We start from the raw sequence: 19,331 nt of genomic DNA on the forward strand, positions 1-19,331 counted from the left end.
TGTGACATGAGACCTAATCCTCCGCCAACTATGGTTCAGACACCGTCCCTAACTCCTGTAGCCCAATCTAAACCTGTTTGTGTGTGCATGTGCGCGTGTGAGAGAGTGTGTGTAGAGGGTAAGGGAGGACTGGAAGCACCTGCTATAATTAAAATGAAATATAGGCAACAGTTTGGTTAGGAATTTAGTTTGTGGAAGCAATGTTTTCCCTTATGGAACACAGTATAAGGCAGATAAAACATTAGGTCTGGAGCTCACTGATTCTCCCAGCTGGTGTTATTGCTGCCAAGAATGCAGTCTTCAAGGACAGATGGGACAGTGAATATTCTCCTAAAGGTTTAGACAAAGACTCCATTAATTTGGTAACAGCTAGATCTATATAGTTGTTGGTAGGTTTACACACAGGAGGAAAGGTGTGAATCATTCCTTTCAGAAATCACTTAACTATAAGATGTATGAACAAAGAAGATACTTAGATGGAGACATAAGCTGATATGGACATCGGATGAACTTTGAGTAAACTTAAGACCAAGCCACACTTTAAAGATAAAATAAAATAATAAATAATAATAATACATAGCCCAGGATAGGAGAAACCGTAGCAGATGCTGAACCATCTGTTTCTGGACAGTCCTAATAAAAAACATCTTCCAGTTTATTGCATAAGTTTCCCTTGTAGATAGCCTGTGACTTTGCAAAAGAATATGCTGCTCCTTCTTAGTGCACTCATGGTCCAAATTGCTTAAGGTTTCCTGATTCATGCTGTCAGCTATGACAGGAATTCTAAAAGAGCCAGGACTCAAACTGGACTAGAAGGACAAGGTACGAGAAATGACATGCCCAGTCAGGCGTTATCCACAAACCTATTGTCCTGTTTTATCTTCTTAATTATTTTCAAAAATCAGAGATAAATGCATTGAATAACACATTGCTTTAGTCCAGCAGAAAAATATCACTTAGGGAACCAACACCTCTTCCTCATCTGGAGCAGAAGTGATGACAGTTGATGTTCACTTTTGTTGTAAATAAGTGAGCAGTATATCCATGAAAAAATGTTCCAACTTCTGCATGTATCACTTATTATTCACGTTGGACACTGATTCCACTGCACATCATCTGCAAGGACCTTTCCTGGAAAATGTACACCAACAGGAAATATCTGATAATGGATGAAGCACTTCCAGAATTGAACTGCTTCTTGACGTAACAGACTGCAATGAGCTTTCACCTGTTGTTTGATGTAATACATTTCAGTAATGTCATCTGTCAGAACCTGGATTATTTTCTAGCCAGTGTGCAGAAGAAAGGCTTTGAAAACCAGGTGAATTGCCCTTAACTACAGAATTTTATACACAGCCATGGCTTTTGCAAGCTCTCAAATTCTTTTTATAATCAGGTGATTGATTTAAGCACCCCATCCTATCCCTTGAGGCATATATTACAATTACTATCAAATGTTCTTAAGGATGAGCTGTTCTACCCTTTATAGTTCTTTCCATATGTGAGGGAATCCCTAATTTCCCAAGGAATGGTCACTGCAGACTAGATGTTGTCTAACTGAGGTAAGTAGAATATCCTTAACCCCTACTGCAGGGGCTTTGTCCTGAGTCTGGCAAACAAAGTGATTTAAATGTGCAAGAGACCATGAATCCTAGAATCCAAAAGAAAAATACCATTCTTTGTTATTTGTATTGCAGCAGTGTTAGAGGCCCCAACAAAAATTGGAACCTCACTGTGCTAGAAGCTATACAAACACAAGAAAAAGACTGTATTTGCCGTATGGAACTTCATTCTGTGTATTAATTAAACGGGATAGACTATCTCCATAAATCTGTCCTGTCATGAATATGCTATACCTGTCATGTAGTCAATGGTGGCTCTCATAAAAGATGTCTTTGGGGTTGGCATACATGTTGATTTATCAGACCCACTAACTGAAACATATTTTAATAAGAGAGTATATTGTTTGCAGAGCAACATGTACTCCTTGGGCTGATTGGCGGTTTTTATCAGTCAGTCAGTCAGTCAAATATGGCTATGAATCCTCTGGTGCAAGTGGGCTTCCACTTCCAGCAGGCACTTGATGAAGATTCATAGTAGTCCAAAACGTTGCACTTTGTTCTAATAGTGGTCCTTTCCGATACAAAATCTTAGATACTTCCTCCATATTCCCCTGAAGGATGAGTGGAAATATGCATCTTTGAGTTTGAGAGCCCCAAACCAATCCTGTAATTCTAGGAGGGGATTATAGAAGCTGACATCTCTATCATGAGCTTGAATTTGCAGACTCACTTCAGTTTTCTTAAGTCCTTCATATTGGAACCGAACAGTAAATCTGATTGACACAACCAACGACTGCGACAGAATAACCCTCAGAATTTAACAATAATGCAGGCTCAACTAACTACCCTGCTGCTAACAAAACAAAAAGCTAATTGGAAAATGCAATTATGTGATTGTTGACAATAAGTTAATATGAATATGCTTGATGAAGGGAGGAGCAAAGGGTATTCCAACTATCTTGTCTGTGGCAGTTGGAAGGAACTGAAGGCAATGTAACTGAAGATTATTATATAAACTCACACTGCTTGGTCTGTTCCAGGGGGAGCATGTGTGCCGCTCCAGCAAGTATAGCTTTTCGGAGGGTTTTCACTTCAAAATCAAGGGCATTTGTTTGCCTCAGAAGCTGGCAATCTGTACAGATACTTGTTGGAGAAACATTGTTCTAAGTGACAGCAGCATGTTCCCCAAGAGTGCACTAAACACCAAGAAATCAATGAAGTAGTATGGAAGCCTTCAGAGTTAGATTATTTTGACACAGCTGAGTGGATAGGTAGAAATTCTAAAGTTACCAGTGTTTTAAGATAGGGACATCTTTTGTTCAAGTTTTAATAAACTTTTTTAAAGAGATTGGGAATTGTGTTTAGATAGCTGACTTAGCTGTCTGTCTGATATGTAACAGGGGAAGAGGGAGCAGAGGTTTAACTCAATGGCATCCTCTATTGGACACTGCCAAAGATACGATTTGACTAGCAAGTGGTCCTATGTTTCTACCATTTCTTATACTTTAAATTGGTATATCTCTCAAGCTGGTTTATATATTTGGAGGTCAAGCTCCCTTTTATCAGAATTAAATAGAATGCTGAAAACCCGAGATTTAGCATGTAAATATGTTCATTATCACTAAATGTAGTTCTCAAAGTGAGCAGAAACTCAGCTGATGAGTGCTTACTGGGGTTTTTTTACAGTAGAAAGGAGCTCCATTTGGTTCATTCACCATGAAACTTTGGAAAATTAAGTGTTTTAGAGGAAACAGTACTTTCCAGTTAACTCATAAATAGAAATCTGTATAATGTAAATTAATCCTTAATTGAGAAAACATTTACATTTAAATCTTCTGAGAGCAGAAGGATGAGGTTTTGCCCCAATGTCCTCATTGTTTAAATGGGTATATTGCTTATTTGCCTAACTCACTGAGATGTTGTGAACAGGTAAGGAACCATATAAGTGCTAAATATTATTAATTATATTACTAATTATTATTATTAAACCTATATTTTATTCTCAGCTCCACCATACTTCCTGTGTGAATCTGGGCAAATTGCTTAACCTCTCTGTGCCTCAGTTTTCCCCAGCCATTTTCATATCTACAGAACAGAACTGTGGTTTGTGTTTATTTAAAAATAAATAAAGGGGCACCCATTAGGAAGGCACTTGGGTACCTAAGATAAATAAAACCAATCCAGTTCCAATCAACACACCATAACAGACCCCTCTGTTTGGAAACCAGTTTCCTCAGAAGCCAATCTGCAGCAAGTCAGTACACTTACATTAACTGTAATACATTAAAGACTTTAAACATGTACTGACCTTGTAAGAAGGGTTTAGAATGAGGCTGATTGTTTGTAAAGCATGTTGAAGTTCACAAGTTGAGAAGGTACTATAGCATTGCAATTTGTCTTATTATATGGGATAACATTAATTTTTCACCAGTATGAAAGTTCACAAAATAACCATATTCTAACATGAAAATAAAAAAATCAAGAGGCAGTGTGGCCAAGTGGAATTGGGAGCGGCGGGGAGGGGGTGGAGGAGTAAGAGGAGGGGCGGGAGGGGACTCAGGAGACCTTGGTTTAATTTCTGGCTCTGCCACTGATTTATTTGGACAAATCATGTCCCTCCTTATGCCTCAGTTTCCCCATCTATAAAATGGGGATAATGATATTGACTTCCTTTGTAAAGTGCTTTGAGATCTAGATAACAAACACTAGATAAGAGCTAGATATTACCATTATTGGTAATAATGATTTGTCAGACAAATGTAACTCTTCAACTTTATGCATATCTATAAATATTTTAGAATGTGTATTATTCACACAATAGAAAAGAGCTGAAGGGCTAATAGACCAGTCACATTCGAAGTAGGTGAATATTGAAATACTCTACCTAGCTGATTGCTAAAAAGTGCCCTGGCTATTCACTCCCACATGCTTCAGATGTCTCACATACCGGTATGTTACATATCTTGGACCTGCTAGGATTTTATGTTGCTAATGGAAGTAGGACCTTTTTAGAGGCAGTACTTGCGAGACTTTGACGGTGCTGGTTAACACAAGGATTTCATTTGGGGTAGTACTGGCACGGCTAAGATGGAAATATATCAAAATGGTGATGGCCACTGTAGCTTTCTCTATATGATGGGGTAATGTGCTTTAGAGATGTGTTAGTTCTAAAACACACTAATGTGGTATGCATTAATTAGATTGTGTAGACCCTGATGGTTTGCACTAAAGCCCTAGTGTGCTTTAATATAGTATTCTTTCAAACAGCCCTACATGAAAGTCACCAGAATCTATTGAACCGATTAAGGTTCAATGTTAGTGTGCATTACCCACCATGTAGACAAGCCCTGTTTCAGAGGTAGGTCAGGTTGTCAAGGCACTTGGCTAGATTCATCCTAGCAGACCTAGGGAAGCTCACTGCACTCCAATGAGAATTTGACTGCCACCTCCATGGATGTTTCATGCTGGGAAAGTGCAGCTTTAGTACCCACAAAGAAATTCAGTGCTGGCTGCAGCGGGGTATTTGCAGGACTGATACCTCTACTCAGTTGAGTTTCTGGCAGCAACAAAAATTATTCATCAATGAATTTATACTGCCACATTGTAACGAGGGTGTGAGGCAGCATCTGAAGTAACAGAGTCTCAGACCTTTTAGGCCTTTAGAGATTACAGGTGAGAGCCTGTGCTGCATCTCTTAAATATACTTATGCTTTGGAACTGAGACACTGTTTGAAGTGGAAATGTGATTACAGTATTTTAATAAGCTTAATAATTAGTTTAATGTATTTATAATCCTGGACTTTAAGATCTGTGGGGCACAGCCCATGTTCTTGTATTTATTTGTATAATGACCAGCACAATGGGGACCTAAACCTGATTTGAGCCTCTGGGTTCTACTGAAGTATGAATATGAAATAATAAAGTAGATTTGAAAGGCACTGTGCAGTACAAAGGTGATAGGAGGACAATCTAATGGTATATTCCATTTGGGGGAAATGAAAGTTTGTCTTCCATTGTTAAAAAGTGGAGATCCAGGGAACGATGGCGTAAAGTCTGAGCTATTTATACAATACTCAGTGTGGTGATTTCCTGCTCTTACCAAATGTTTAATTCTAACTGAATGAGTAAGAAGTGCATTTTAGTACAACAGTGGAAAAGAAATGTACTGCTGTCAGAAACCGACCAGGAAGAATCAGCTGTGAAAACAGCTAAGAGACTGTTACGCAAGGCTGTTTCTTCTGGTTCATATCCCTTCTTAGCATTTTTAGCACATAGGAATACCACAGCACATGGATGCCAAAACAATCCAGCACAGGCACTGATGGAAAGAGGACCAAAACCCTGCTACCAATGAGGCGAGACATTTTGCAGCCAGAGGGATGGGAACTCCTCTGAGAGGAGATGGCCAACAATCAGAGGAAGTAGTACTAGAGTACAACAGGTCAGCCAAAGACCGACTGGGCCTGGAGATAGGCACTCCTGTGAGTCTCCATCCATTTGAGAGACACCAGAAGGAATGAACTAAAGGGGTTGTGAGTAGTGCAGTGGTACCAAGATCATACAAGATGATTATGCAAGAGGGACAAGTAAGCTGAAGGAACAGGAGACACCACAAGCCGGCAGACACCACACCGAGAGAAAGCCTACAGAGATATAGAGATCATCACAGAACGGAGAGATAGAGAACAATCTGGAGGCCAACTCCTCAGACAGATAGTTTGCTAGACTCGGAGACAGGTGACAGGAAGACAGAAAAAGGAGGCGTGGTTGCCTGTTGAGGAGATCAACTACCTCATAGACAATGGAGCCAGCTGAATCTGTGATAAAGGGAAGACTCCAACATAGGTATGTGCTATCAACCTCTGCCAAAGGCACATGCGGCGTGGGCCTGGGTGTCAATTATTTGTTTTTAATGTTTATATTAATATGTTTGTAAAATAGAATGGTGTTTCACAATTGGGGTCCTATGTAAATCCCGATTTCATGGAGGACATGAAAATCACAAAAATGCCCCCAAACTGCAATTTTTAAAATATTACCTTACAGTGCTGTGCACATGTCTATGTGGAAAACAGACTTCTGTGTGCAAACTTAGACAATGTCAAGGATGGAATGGATTACCAGCAAGCTTAGTCAGTTACAAAGAGGAAATGAATGTCACCTGCAAACTTAATCAGTATTCTGCAGATACACTGACTAAAGTTTGTCAATGAAATTCATTCCATTATTAAAATTGACTACGTTTGCTAGTTACATTCATTCTGTGCATATTTTGTAAAATTCAATACTTTTCCATTTACACTGTCATGAATTTTCTTTTAAAAAATAGTGATTTCCACAGGGCCCTAATCATGATCAATGGAACTGGAGTCCATATTCCATGCTGGGACTGTTATGAACAGGACACTTGGGGAACTGGAGAACAGGTGCAGTAACCTGGAAGCAACTCAACGACATGAGCAGAGCAGTGCACAGGGTTTAATAAAGTTTCTCTGTTCAACTCAAACTTTATTTAACTTCATGCTGCTTTAATGAAACAGGACCTGTAACTGTTATACTTGAAGCTCAAACTCTGTGGCAGGTGAGAGTGTTCACAATTGGATGGGGAGTCAGTGGTAGTGTATACTAGCCAAAAGTAGTTAGGAAGCCCTTGCCTTAAAGAAAGAAGACTAAGGGAAGAGGCACTATTTTTTACATTTGTCCATCCAAGTAATCTATGGATCCGATCTTGCCCTTGTTACTCAGGCCTACTGAGTTCAGTTGATACTGTTTAAGGATTTGGTTCATTATTTTTTCACCACAGGAACTCTCTGTTTCAGCACAAACTGTGGTGTGTAACTGAACAAATACACACGTGCATGCCCTTTGCAGAAGGGATTGGGAGCACATCCTGTGCTGTGCTCTGAGGCTGAAATGTGTAGAAAGGATACCTTTTAATGCTATTGATCCCAGCACAGCTTTCCTGCGCACAGCCCAAGAATGAGAATCGTGCCCACCTGCAACTATTTGCTCCTAATGAACAGAGGGTATATTTCCACTTGGGGTGAGGGGGTGCAATTCCAAGCTGGGGCTAGCTTTCATGGAGCTAGCATGCTAAAAATAGAATGTAGCAGTGGGACCAGGCTAGGCACCCAGAGCATTGACCCACTGCTGGATGGGCTAGCCACCCTCCTAGGCACATACTCAGAGTAGTTAGTCCCTCAGTTTGCAGTGCTGCAGCTACCATTTTTAGCTCTGACTCCATGAGAGTTAGCTCAAGTATGTCTCCTCCAGCTGGGAATCACACTCCCCAACCCCCCCCCCCGAGCTCCAAGTGTCCACTTCCCCTCAAGTTCATAAGGAGCACACTCTGCCTCAGGAAACCTCTGGTGTTATGTCACTTCAATTTCAAACCCAGGGGAGGGATAGCTCAGTGGGTTGAGCATTGGGTTGAGCGTTGGCCTGCTAAACCCAGGGTTTTGAGTTCAATCCTTGAGGGGGCCATTCTGTGTGACAGTTGTTTTGGGGGAAAGGGATAGCTCAGTGGTTTGAGCATTAGCCTGCTAAACCCAGGGTTGTGAGTTCAATCCTTGAGGGCCCTGCTTTGAGCAGGGGGTTGGACTAGATGACCTCCTGAGGTCTCTTCCACCCTGAGATTCTATGATTCTATGACAGCTGGGAAACAGGCACAGAGCAGCACAGTGATGTGTCCAAGGTCACACAGTGAGTCAGTGGCACATCTGGGAACAGAATCCTGGTCTTGTGTCTCCCCTGCGCTGACCGCTAGACCGAGTTCTCCTGGGGAAAAGAAAAAGCTCGAGCTACCTGGCTCCCGGTGGCTCTGTGCACGCATAAGGAGTTGGAGAGGGTGGAGCCCCCGGGGCAGGACCCAGCGGCGGTTAGGTGTGGGATGCAGGTTGGCCCCGTGCTGTTGCACTAAGATGCGTTGGGGTCCGGCTGGGCGTTTGTCTGGGCGGCTGGTGCAGCAGGAGCAGCCAGACTTGGTCTGTCTCCCCCGTGGTAATGTGGGGCGCTGGGGTCAAAAATCAGCAGGCTCCGGCTCTAGCCCAGACCGCTCTGCCCCACTGCAACTGCTGCCGCGGCACCCCGCAGCCAGCCTGAGCCCTCCCCTGCAGGGCGGCGGGCTCTCGCGCACGTCTACCCCGTCCCTGTCCCGTTCCCCCCCGCCCGTCCGCTTGCCCTGCGCGCGAGCGAGCGCGCGCCTTCCCCAGTGCCTCTCGGTGACGTGAAGGGGCGCGCGGTGGCAGCACCTCCCCGCGCGCTGCTTAAAAAGAAGAAAAGAGGGAGCGAAACATGAGAGCCGTAGTGAGCTGCAGCCACCGCCGGCCGCGGAGGAGGCATCATCCCAGCCAGGCGGCTGCTACTGTCCTACCTAGAGAACATCCTTTCTATGGGACAAGTGAACTGCTGCCGCCGCCGCCGCCTCCCACTGCAGCAAGGGTGGGGACCCTTGGCCCAGCTCTCACCACCAGGGCGCAACAGCACCAATTACTAAATCTCTGTCACTTGCACAACTTTAGCCCCACAACTCCTGAGCATCCTCCCACTAAGCCGGTTTTTGTCGGGGGTGGGGGGAGTTCTTTGCCCTTTAGATTTTTTTTTTTTGTTACCATCATCACTCTCCAGCCCTCCCCCCGTTTTGGGGCTGCTGATTTCCTGCTTTGAAGCGCAAAAAGAAAATCCATCGGGGAGGGGGGGGAGGTTTGGTTTGTTTTTTTCACTCACACGGTCCAAGGCATGATGCTGAAGATGCTCCCGTTTAAACTGCTGCTGGTGGCCGTGGTTCTGTGCTTCTTTGAGGGGGATGCCAAGTTTGGGGAGAGTGGTGCGAGGAGGAGAAAGTGCCTGAATGGTAACCCACCGAGGCGCCTGAAAAAGCGAGACAGGAGGATGATGTTCCTGGAGCCTGCGAGCGGAGGGGAGATGATGTGTCGTGGCTTGTACCCTCGCCTGTCCTGTTGCTCCAGGACTGACAGTCAGGGGCTGCTGCACATTGAGACTAAGGTAGGCACCACATGAGGCTTTTTGCATGGATGCAAACTCACTGCTAACCTGCTGGGTGGTGTCTGGTTTGATCTAGCAACATGGGTTTGACCCATTACTGTTTGGGAGGGTGGAGGGGTCTGATCTAATAAAATAGAAGCGTTAGAGCGATCCTGGTTTATTTCCTTGAGAGTTACATAGACCTCTCTCCAGAGCTGTTCATCTGAAGGGAGGCTTAGTCAGTTGGGAAGGTATTTTTAAAAGAAAGTTCTCTCCCTCTCACAAAGAAGGGTTTTTACAAATGTGCGAGTTTCCATGAGATCTTACAAGTCTTACTCATTCAGATCGTCCAGTCTTGCTCAAATCAGCAGCTCGGTGCACTGCTGCATGTTTATTGGCAGTGCCCCTTTCTCACGGAACATGGGATTCAGGTACAAGGACCCTGTGCTGAGGGGATGGTTTGAGAAGAAGAAAGACTTGAATGGCTTTTTTGGATTAAGTTTGTGCATTGGCAACAGTGAAACTGTGAATTAACTTGACGGTGGTTTCTGGTTTATTTTTCTGGGGGTAAAAAAGCCTGTACAATTTTCTCCACGTGTTTGGTCAGTAAAGGATTTGGATAGTAGATGGTGCTGGTGCATCAGAGCTTAGTGATCTCTAGTCAAGGCTCTTGTGTTACACACGATTACCTGTATCCGATGAAAGGGACTCCACTGTTATTGATTCTCACACAGGATGGCATGAGATATTTGCCTTTTCACACTATGTGACAATGCATATGCCTAATTTAAAATTGAGTTGCTTGAAAAGTATCTCATTGGAATTTTAAAATATTTAATTTATGCTTCCTTTAGTAGCTTAATTTCTATGTATTAATGTGTTTGTGATTTCTCTAAGTTGTCCAGATATAATTCTGCAGGATCTTATTGGATAAGCAGGGCAATGATATTAAGTGTGTACACAGAGATGGAAATTCCTGAATAATGTCATTAAGAATCACTGCACGTGAAATAAACAATCAGGTGTCTTCTCTTCCCCTCCACCCCCTTCACTTTCCCCTCCCCAGTTTAGGTTTAATTAAGAATTCCTCAGTTACAACACTGTAGTTGTCAAGGTCTGAGAGACTCTTGGAAAACTTGTGTTTCAGTCTTGCTGGCCCAAGCATAATAAAAAAAAAATACCCAGCCTGAATCGAATTTTTATGCTCAGTTCACGGTAGATTTCACTCCATTCTCATGTAAACAGCTTCTACGAATCAACATATGTGTCTGGGTGGTATCTCTCACTTTGTTTTGTAACAAAAAGCCATATTGCATCATTTAATTTGCTCAAGTCATGCAAATAGGAAAAAATCAATAGGACAAAAAGGGGTCGACTTATCCTCCTCCCCACTAAACTGCTGCCCACACACAGAGTCCTGTTGCTTATGGCAAAAGAATAACAACAACACCATTGTGTTTGTTAGTTGGTTCACTAATGGGTGAAACTGGAGAACATCATTCTCCTTCAGTCCCCAGCTCTGTCCAAATGTTCATGCCTTTTGAGGGAGCATTTGTCCTACCCCCCCTATTCCCAGATGAGTGAGAACAGTCTTACTGCAGGTTTTCAGCTGCAGCTCTCTCTTTATTCTTACCATATGCAGCAGTAGTTTGAGATTCAGGGCAGATATATTTCTTCATGATGTCCAGAGACAGTGTCATTAAGCTCCTGTGTGGTAATTCAATTAAAATACAAAATAACTACATTCAGATAACCTTAAGAGCCTAATTGAAGTGCACAAAAGTCAGACTCAGGACTGGAAAATATGTCCTTAAATCACCCTGTTTGTAATATATAGGTATTGCAGCACATATGTTACGTGAGATCACCCACTGTTTGGAGACCCCTGCAATAGTTGGTTTAATGTGGTGAATTAAAAATGGAGTTAAGACAATTTTGAATTTCCTAGTTATTGTGGGGTTTTGTCCCTTCGCGTTTTTTGAATATATCTTTTGTTTAATTTCTTTGTTTTGTAGATAGTAATAAACAAATCCTTGAAGTGTATGAAGTTTCAAAACAATATACCATAACATCTATTTCTAAGCATTAAAACTAACCTTATAAATATAGATTCATACTTTTTAGTGGATATTATTCCAAAAGGTTTTAAAACCACATTATTTATCCATTAAATGTCAGTGGTTACGGCTATCTTAAATCCGTTTTATCACGTAAATACATATTTAGACAATTTTCCAAAATACATGTCATTTATACTTGATAGAAGTAGTGACCATTCCACAAGAGACATTACAATATCATACAAAAAACTTGGAGGGAACTTTGTAAAAAGTGGGTTTTCAGCACTATATTACACAAGGGCTCCAAAAACTGAACAGGTCTATAATGTGATATAGAGTCATATTAATACACAGGATTGAGTGTCTATGACATTAATAGGAATCTGAACATTAGCTTTTTCTATAGCAATTTGAGCTCGCTCAGCAGGCATTTTCAATTTCAGATTAGCTTCTTGGTTAAGATGCTGTGTGTCAGCCCTGAGACATTTTATGATCAAATTATTGATCTGTCTTTATGATGACAACACTCCCAGTCCCTTAAGCACAGCAAAGCAGCAATAAAGGGCACTGCTTTATCAAACAGACAAAATTAGAATGTCTTTAGTAATATTTTTGCATAATGTGGCATTTAACTCTTTGTCTTCTAGCTTTCCAGAATATCCCCATTTTACCACTAGGTTCACTAAAGCCAGAATCAAATATTGTGACACCAGAGTTTTTGAAGGTTTGCGTATAGCCAGATAGGCACAGAAGCCCTCTCTACCTTGGATGGTTTCACAGCCAAGGCTGTCAAGGAATGGGTGAAAAGAAATTGTTTTCAAGTGTGCCCTTTTACAATCATTTGTTTGCTCTGGCTCTTTCACAAACAAAGGCTATTGTTGAACACATCCAACTAAACAAATAACTCATCTTGGGGTCCCTTTAACAGCTGCCTTGGTACAATGATCTATTTACATATTAGCCTAAAATTGAAACTGAACTCTTTAATGACATAATCCAGCACTATAGTACAGAAGAAACATATGTTCAACCCAACAGCTGAACAACCTTGTAGGCATATGATTTTTAGAAATAATTGCTTGTATACCAAATACAGTTTAATGAAACATCTTAATTCACTGCCATACATTTTTGCTGTTAACATCAAACCCACACTATTTTTTGTCAAATAAAATAAACACAGGGTGTGCAAAACAGAGTGCTATATTACATGTATAGAATTTCTGTGTCTTGTGGGTGTCTCTTTTCACTATTTTTGTTGTTGATAAACCAGTCTTGTAAGCTGTACTTTCCTGTATTCCAGTATTTATCTTACCTTTCTTCTACCAGTCTTACTTGCCTGTGGATAGAGATTAAAGGATGATCTTACAGATGTTGTAAATTAGTCAGCAGCAGGCATAATCATTATTAGGCATGCTGCAATAATGTTTGGAAGTTTTACATGATTTCCACAGCAAACCACTGCAAATTTGATGGTTTCACATATAACTTTTAAAAATTGATACAGGAAATTAGTTTGCATTTCTTTAAGAGACCAAAGATATGGTCAGTTTTAAAGGTAAAGGTCATTATTATATGTTCACTGAAAATACTGTGTTCTAAACAGTGTTTCAGCCTTGGGCTAAATCTGTTTAATTGACTTCAGTAAGGCTATTGATTTATTGAAACCAAAGCTAGAATGATGGCTCTATCTACCTTCAGATAGGTATTTCTACTGCAGACCTCACACAGAGTGAAGTTTTAACATCCTACTATGCTCAAATAGCATGAAACTTAACATAAAAATATTGTGCTTGATTTTCAGATAATTTATTGAGTCCCATTCCCTAATCTTTTGATTAGTTATTATATGACCAAGACACATTCCAAAAATTGAGAGATGGACTCAATTCCTCAAGGACTAAAAATCAAACCTCTCGTGGATGGCAGCTGGTCAGGAGGATTAGGATCCTTTTGTTTTAGCTTTAGCCATTAAAATGGAGGAAAACATTTTTTACTTGTATATTACTGAGCAATTAATGTATTTTCCACAAGGAAAAATAAATTAACTTTTGACTTTTTGTACCTTCCAATAGAACTATGGCAATATGCCTGCATCAGTTGTGGGGTTAATGAGGAAAACAAACTCAATATTTACCTCTCTGATTATTGACCTATGCTTCACCACATACCACTACCACCAACTGTATGCCAGAGCTTGAATGAGATTAGCTTAGAGATGAAGACAGATGATTCTAGTGGACAGAGGAAAGCACTTTGAAGAGTCTGCAAACATGGTGTAGTTTCCTTGGTGGTAAATACACACTCAAAATTGGGCAATTTAGTCCATAGATTAAGAGTGCTCCTGGATTCCTCACTGATGCTAAACTCTCACATGTCAGCATCCACAAGTTGTCTGACCTCTGTGGTTGGCTAGGAGACTCTGTTCCATCATGGTGAACAACGGCCTGGTCTTTGTCCCTTCCCATATGGACTACAGCAATGCAATATACCTAGGCATGAAGCCATCAGCCTGAAGGAAATTCCAACTGGTACAAAATGCGTACTCAGCAGCATGGGCTACCGTATGCACATAAGACCTCTCCTCCACTGGTTTGCTATAGAAGAAAATCAAGTTCAAGATCTTGGTTGTTATCTTCAAGGCCCTCAATGACCTGGGCCCAGCATATCTAAAAGGATCAACTAAAATTCTAGGATGGAGACCGTGGCTGACAACTCTGCTGGTCGGGCATCATGAAACTTTCTACCATAAGGGCAAAGCTCATCTGTGCAGGAAACTGAGCTTTCTTGGGGATTAGTCTGAGACTGGAATGAACAGGAGGAACTAAGGGCCAACACTAATCTCACCACCTTCTACTCCAAGTGCAAAGCGCGCTTCTTCAGCTTTGCCTTCTCTCATACAAACGCGTATCAGTGTGTACACTTAAAAAACAAAACAACCCCATACCAAAACAAAACACTACACTGCGCACACAATTATCTTATTACAGAAAGGACAAGAGAGAGAGCCAACTTCATGTGACAGATGTTAGTCATGTCACTTAATGCGCTGCTGGAAGGCACTCAGATACTATGATAATGATGGCAATATAAGAACTGTACAGAATAGACTATTTAGGGCCTGATCCTGCAGACTCAAACCAGAAAACTCTGAAATTAATGAGGATTCTACCAGAGAAGGCAGGCCAAGTACTGTTCTACTTACTGACATTAGTGGGTCCAATTGAAGCCAATGGGACTACTTTGAGCGACTGCTTGTTTTGGGGATCCTTTGGCAGCACATGGAAGGGTTGTATAGGACATGATTAATTTCATTTTCCTGAAGAGGGTCTGGCTTTGAAAAGTTTGAGAAATGCTTCCTTAATTAAAAAAATTTAAAAAAGTAGGTAGTCATATTCAGAATTAGGATTGCTGCTATTAATATTTTGTATGTGATTTTTAAAATGCCATATTATTGCTAATATTTTGTCTGCCAGATTTAAAATAATAAAAAAAGCACTCTCAGATACATGGGAGCAAAGTTATGTGATTCTTATCCAAAAATAAAGTGATGAGTTCAAAATTATATTACTGGCCTTAGGCATTCTGATGACTGATGAGCTGTCAAACAGCAATTATGCGTCAAATTGTGGGCCAAAAATCTCCATGCAAGTTAATTATTTGATTTACCTAGAGTAATTTAGCAAAATTACTGCATGTTTTCTGAAAGGAATTAATCAATGTTGTTACAATAGAATGAATCACCACAGAGTCCTTCACAGTGTGAAAAACAGTAATATCAAATCCACTCTGAGATCTGAGAACTTGCACGGTAGAAGCAAGATTGTATAAAATGTCTGTAGCATCACTTTTTAAAAAACAATTATATTAGAATTGTTTATAATTATGCTAAATCAGTAATAATGAGATGCTGTGCTTTATGTTCTGATAAGGCCTGATCCAGCTCACAATGGCTGCAGTGAATGCTGGATTGAGCCATAATGTAATTTTGGGTTGAGAGATCAGAAAGCAAACCCTTAGTACCATGTGGTTTACAATAAGTTATGAAGTGCATAATATTACAGACAAATAGTGAAGAATGTGCTGTTTTCCGTTAACATTTATTTTTCATGATATGCCGACATTGCACTCCCCAAGCTCTTGTGTTTACTTATACAAATTATACAGCATGGTGTAGTGCTTAAGTAAGTATTATGCATAATATATTGACTTTCAGGACAAAGTTAAAATTGAATAATAGGACAGACTGTATGTTAAGGAAAATTTCATATTTTCTATTTCTTATAAACAGAAATTACTGACAATCTAAGGCTTTTTCTACCAACAGTTTACATTGGCATATGCATGAATATAATTGCATTGAAAAGCAGAAAATTCAGAGGAACCCCTTTGAGAATTCAACCAAAGGAGGTTCATTAGTAGGCTCACAGTACAATCCAAAGCCTGCATATTTTATAAATACCTGGAGATTGTTTTTCTAATGTGTTCTGACTTTAGAAATTTAGTTTTAAATCTTTAGGTAACTCTTAATCTGAGCCTCTTATGCATGTAATTTAGACTTGGAAGTTGTATTTTTCAGCATCACCTATAAGAGAAGTGGACCTAGGGCCTGTTCCTGCAGCCCTTGCTTATGCCAGTAATCCTTATTTATGTGAGTATTCCCACTGATCAAGAATTACTCACACAATTAAGAATTTGCAGGCTTGATTAGTGAGAGTAAATTAATTTGCATTTGGAAAGAGAAACACTTGCTAGTACTCTAAAATCTGAGGATTTATTGCATGTGATTCTCTTTCATAGTAATAATTTTGCACTTAGCATGGTGACTTAAAATATGGCACTTTTACTGATTCATAACTGTACTGGTTACATTAGCATGATTTACTTACATTATTTCAAAGAATCTTTTTGTATAAGACAGGGAAGTAGGTCATGTGTTTATTTGTCTCTGGTTTGTGGCTTGCAGATATTTTCTGTTACCAACAACACAGAATGTGTGAAGCTACTGGAAGAAATCAAATGTGCACACTGCTCACCACATGCTCAGAATCTATTCCATTCACCTGAGAAAGGGGAAGCATCTGAAAGAGAACTAGCTCTTCCCTTCCTGTGCAAAGACTATTGTAAAGAATTCTATTATACTTGCAGAGGTCAAATACCAGGTAAAAACTATAGCAAAATAATAGACTAAAAAAAGATGTCTAAATTTAAATGCTCTCTATTGCTTAAGAGATATTGGATCAGATCCTGCAGTCCTCCATTGGGAAACCCCCAGAGACATTAAGGAGTGTAGAGTCAGGACCATGAAGGTAGATCTTTCCTATTCAAGTGAATATTTGGGTTTTTTCTTCCCAGCCTCCTCTTGAATTTCTAGAAAAACCAGTGATATATGTTATAACTTTTCAAATCACCCGAATAAGTTATTCTCTGTATTGAAATTTCACTTTGTTCACGCAAAGCATAAAAACAATTAGCCAACCATAAAAAAGCTCTTCTAACTGATACGCTTTTAAAAAGTGAAAGAAAAGAAGCTGTAGTATAGTGTAGGTAGTATAAAGATGTTGAATATTTAAGGTGTCCTTTCCTGGTTTGGTAATCGCATACATTCTTGTTTTTAAACATATGCACCAGAATCAATGCCCACTGAAATCAGTGGGAGTCTTTCTACCGACTTCAGTGCCCTTTGAATCAGTTCCATTGATGCTGTTAACAACATGGGACCAAATTCCACCCTTAACTGACGCTGAAGGGTCCTGCCATAGTCACGTGGTTTACCTTGGCATAACCAAAAGCTGAATTTGGCCCATGGTGCCTGTAGCCATCACACAAATGTCTCTTATCACCTTTACACAAGATTGCCAAAATGCCCTGCAAAGGTAGTTGCATTTTTAAAAAGTTAAAATATTGTCTTAAAAGATTATGTTAAACAACATCATCAGTAATTACAGGACTAAAACATTTATATAATTATGATTGCCCTTTCTTCAACTGTTCCTCTCTCCTTATCCAAACACTGTTGGCACCACAGAAAAAAGTTGAACTAGTGGGATTTTTTTGAGTAGTGAAATTTAAAAGAAAATAATGTAGTTCTGAGTTAGGTAAGATCATGAAAAACTTGCGAATAATCATTTATAACATGAACAGTTCTGTAAAACTGAGCTGTGTAATAGGTATGGCTTTAAGTGGGCAATGCTTTTATTGCTTAGGTACAGTATGTACTTTGTTTTCTTTGAACTCACAGGGATGCAGGACTTTTCTGTAGTGTTCTCTTATTGACTTGCAAAAACATTTTGAATAGAGTTGCTTTTTCCCTTTGGTGTGGTTTAACATGTATCTAAACCCATTCAAATATGAAAATATTATTATTGTCTTTATAAACTACAGAGATGTTTCTAAGGCTTTCTTAAACCAGCTGTTTCTTGCTCTTTATCACATTCCCCAGAGCAAAGCAGAATAGATCATAGTTGCCAAGACTGCCTGCCGAGCAGAGATAACAGAGTAGATATTGTAAACGTTTGGCCCATCCTGGAAGCCACCACAAAGAGTGTTTTTTTAAATACAAGTTTGTAACTAACCCAAATGATGAGTATATTCTGCTGAACATTTACATCATCTTTTCATTAGAGTCTAAGTTTCCGAGAAAAATGCTCTATAGGGAACAAAAGTTAAGGAGGGAGGAGGGGGCAGAGAGGGAATGGGCTGAGCAGCACAGGAGCTACACAGCCTCAGGATCCTCACTCCCCAGATCAACATATGTGGTGATGAATGACAAATTTATTTTTCTACAAAGTTTGTGTATATGTAAAACTGCTGAAGTGCATCAAGATGTCAAGTGCTTTTTGTGACCACCCAGGTTGCCTTGAAAGATAACCAGATGAAAGCATAACTTTAGCACTGGACAGAGCACTGTGCTTTGCAGGAAAGAGCTTACAAGCTAGCTAGAATAGGAGTTTTCCTACATCAATCAGATGCTAATAATCTTTCTAAATACTTGTTCTGAGAGTGGGCTGCACTAACAGAAAGTCGTTGCATACTTATGTCGGACAGGGTTAATTGATTTGTTTGGCAGAGTGGTCATTGGCACATGTATTAATATTTCATGAAGGTATTGAGATTCAGGTCACACTTTGGGGGAAAGTGACCTATAGAATTCTAGAGTGTCCCTCAAAATATACATGTACATTTAAAAGCAAATTCATAGTTCATTTGAGTTTTATAATCCATGTATGAGATCCGTTTCCGCCACTTGAAAGTTTTACAAACTTGACAAGTATTGAAAAGACAAACAAAAAGAACCCACAACCTATGTTTCATTATTTAGATTGCTTGACATGAACTGCAAAGAACAGGTTCGTGTGAGGCAATGTGGCTTGGAGGACCGTGCACAGGGCTGGGAGGTAAACCGGTCTGAGTTCTAAACATGGCTCTGCCAGTGACTCAGTGTTTGGCACATAGCACATCATTTAATTTCTCTCCCTCAGTTTCTCCATCTGTGCAGTGGGAATAATACCCAGCTACATCACAGGGGAATTACAAGGAGTAGTTAGTGATGGCAAAAGTGCTTTTACTCCATAAAGTGATATAGGAAGGTTACGTATTTTATTGACAAGAGCTGGTGAGCAATTTTTGGTTGAAATGAAATTTCAACTTCGGAAAAAAACTATTTCTTTTTGTTAAATTGTAGTTTCATTTTCAGACCAGCTCTATTACTGACTAGCATCAGAAA

The 19,331-nt window shown here is 40.2% G+C and overlaps 1 protein-coding gene across 3 annotated transcripts in view; it reads left to right on the forward strand.

Moving 5' to 3' along the window:
• The first annotated feature begins 8,854 nt into the window (after positions 1–8,854).
• LOC102947790 (hedgehog interacting protein) overlaps positions 8,855–19,331 on the forward strand; it is a 97,583-nt gene continuing 87,106 nt past the window's right edge. For all 3 annotated transcript variants that reach the window (XM_007070137.4, XM_043545752.1, XM_043545754.1), the window contains exons 1-2: positions 8,855–9,566; positions 16,572–16,767. In XM_007070137.4, coding sequence (XP_007070199.1) covers positions 9,300–9,566; positions 16,572–16,767 — 463 coding nt within the window. In that variant the 5' untranslated portion in view covers positions 8,855–9,299. The remainder of the gene's footprint in view (positions 9,567–16,571; positions 16,768–19,331) is intronic.

This window comes from Chelonia mydas, chromosome 4 (assembly GCF_015237465.2).
Source record: "Chelonia mydas isolate rCheMyd1 chromosome 4, rCheMyd1.pri.v2, whole genome shotgun sequence".
Lineage (NCBI taxonomy): Eukaryota > Metazoa > Chordata > Testudines > Cheloniidae > Chelonia > Chelonia mydas.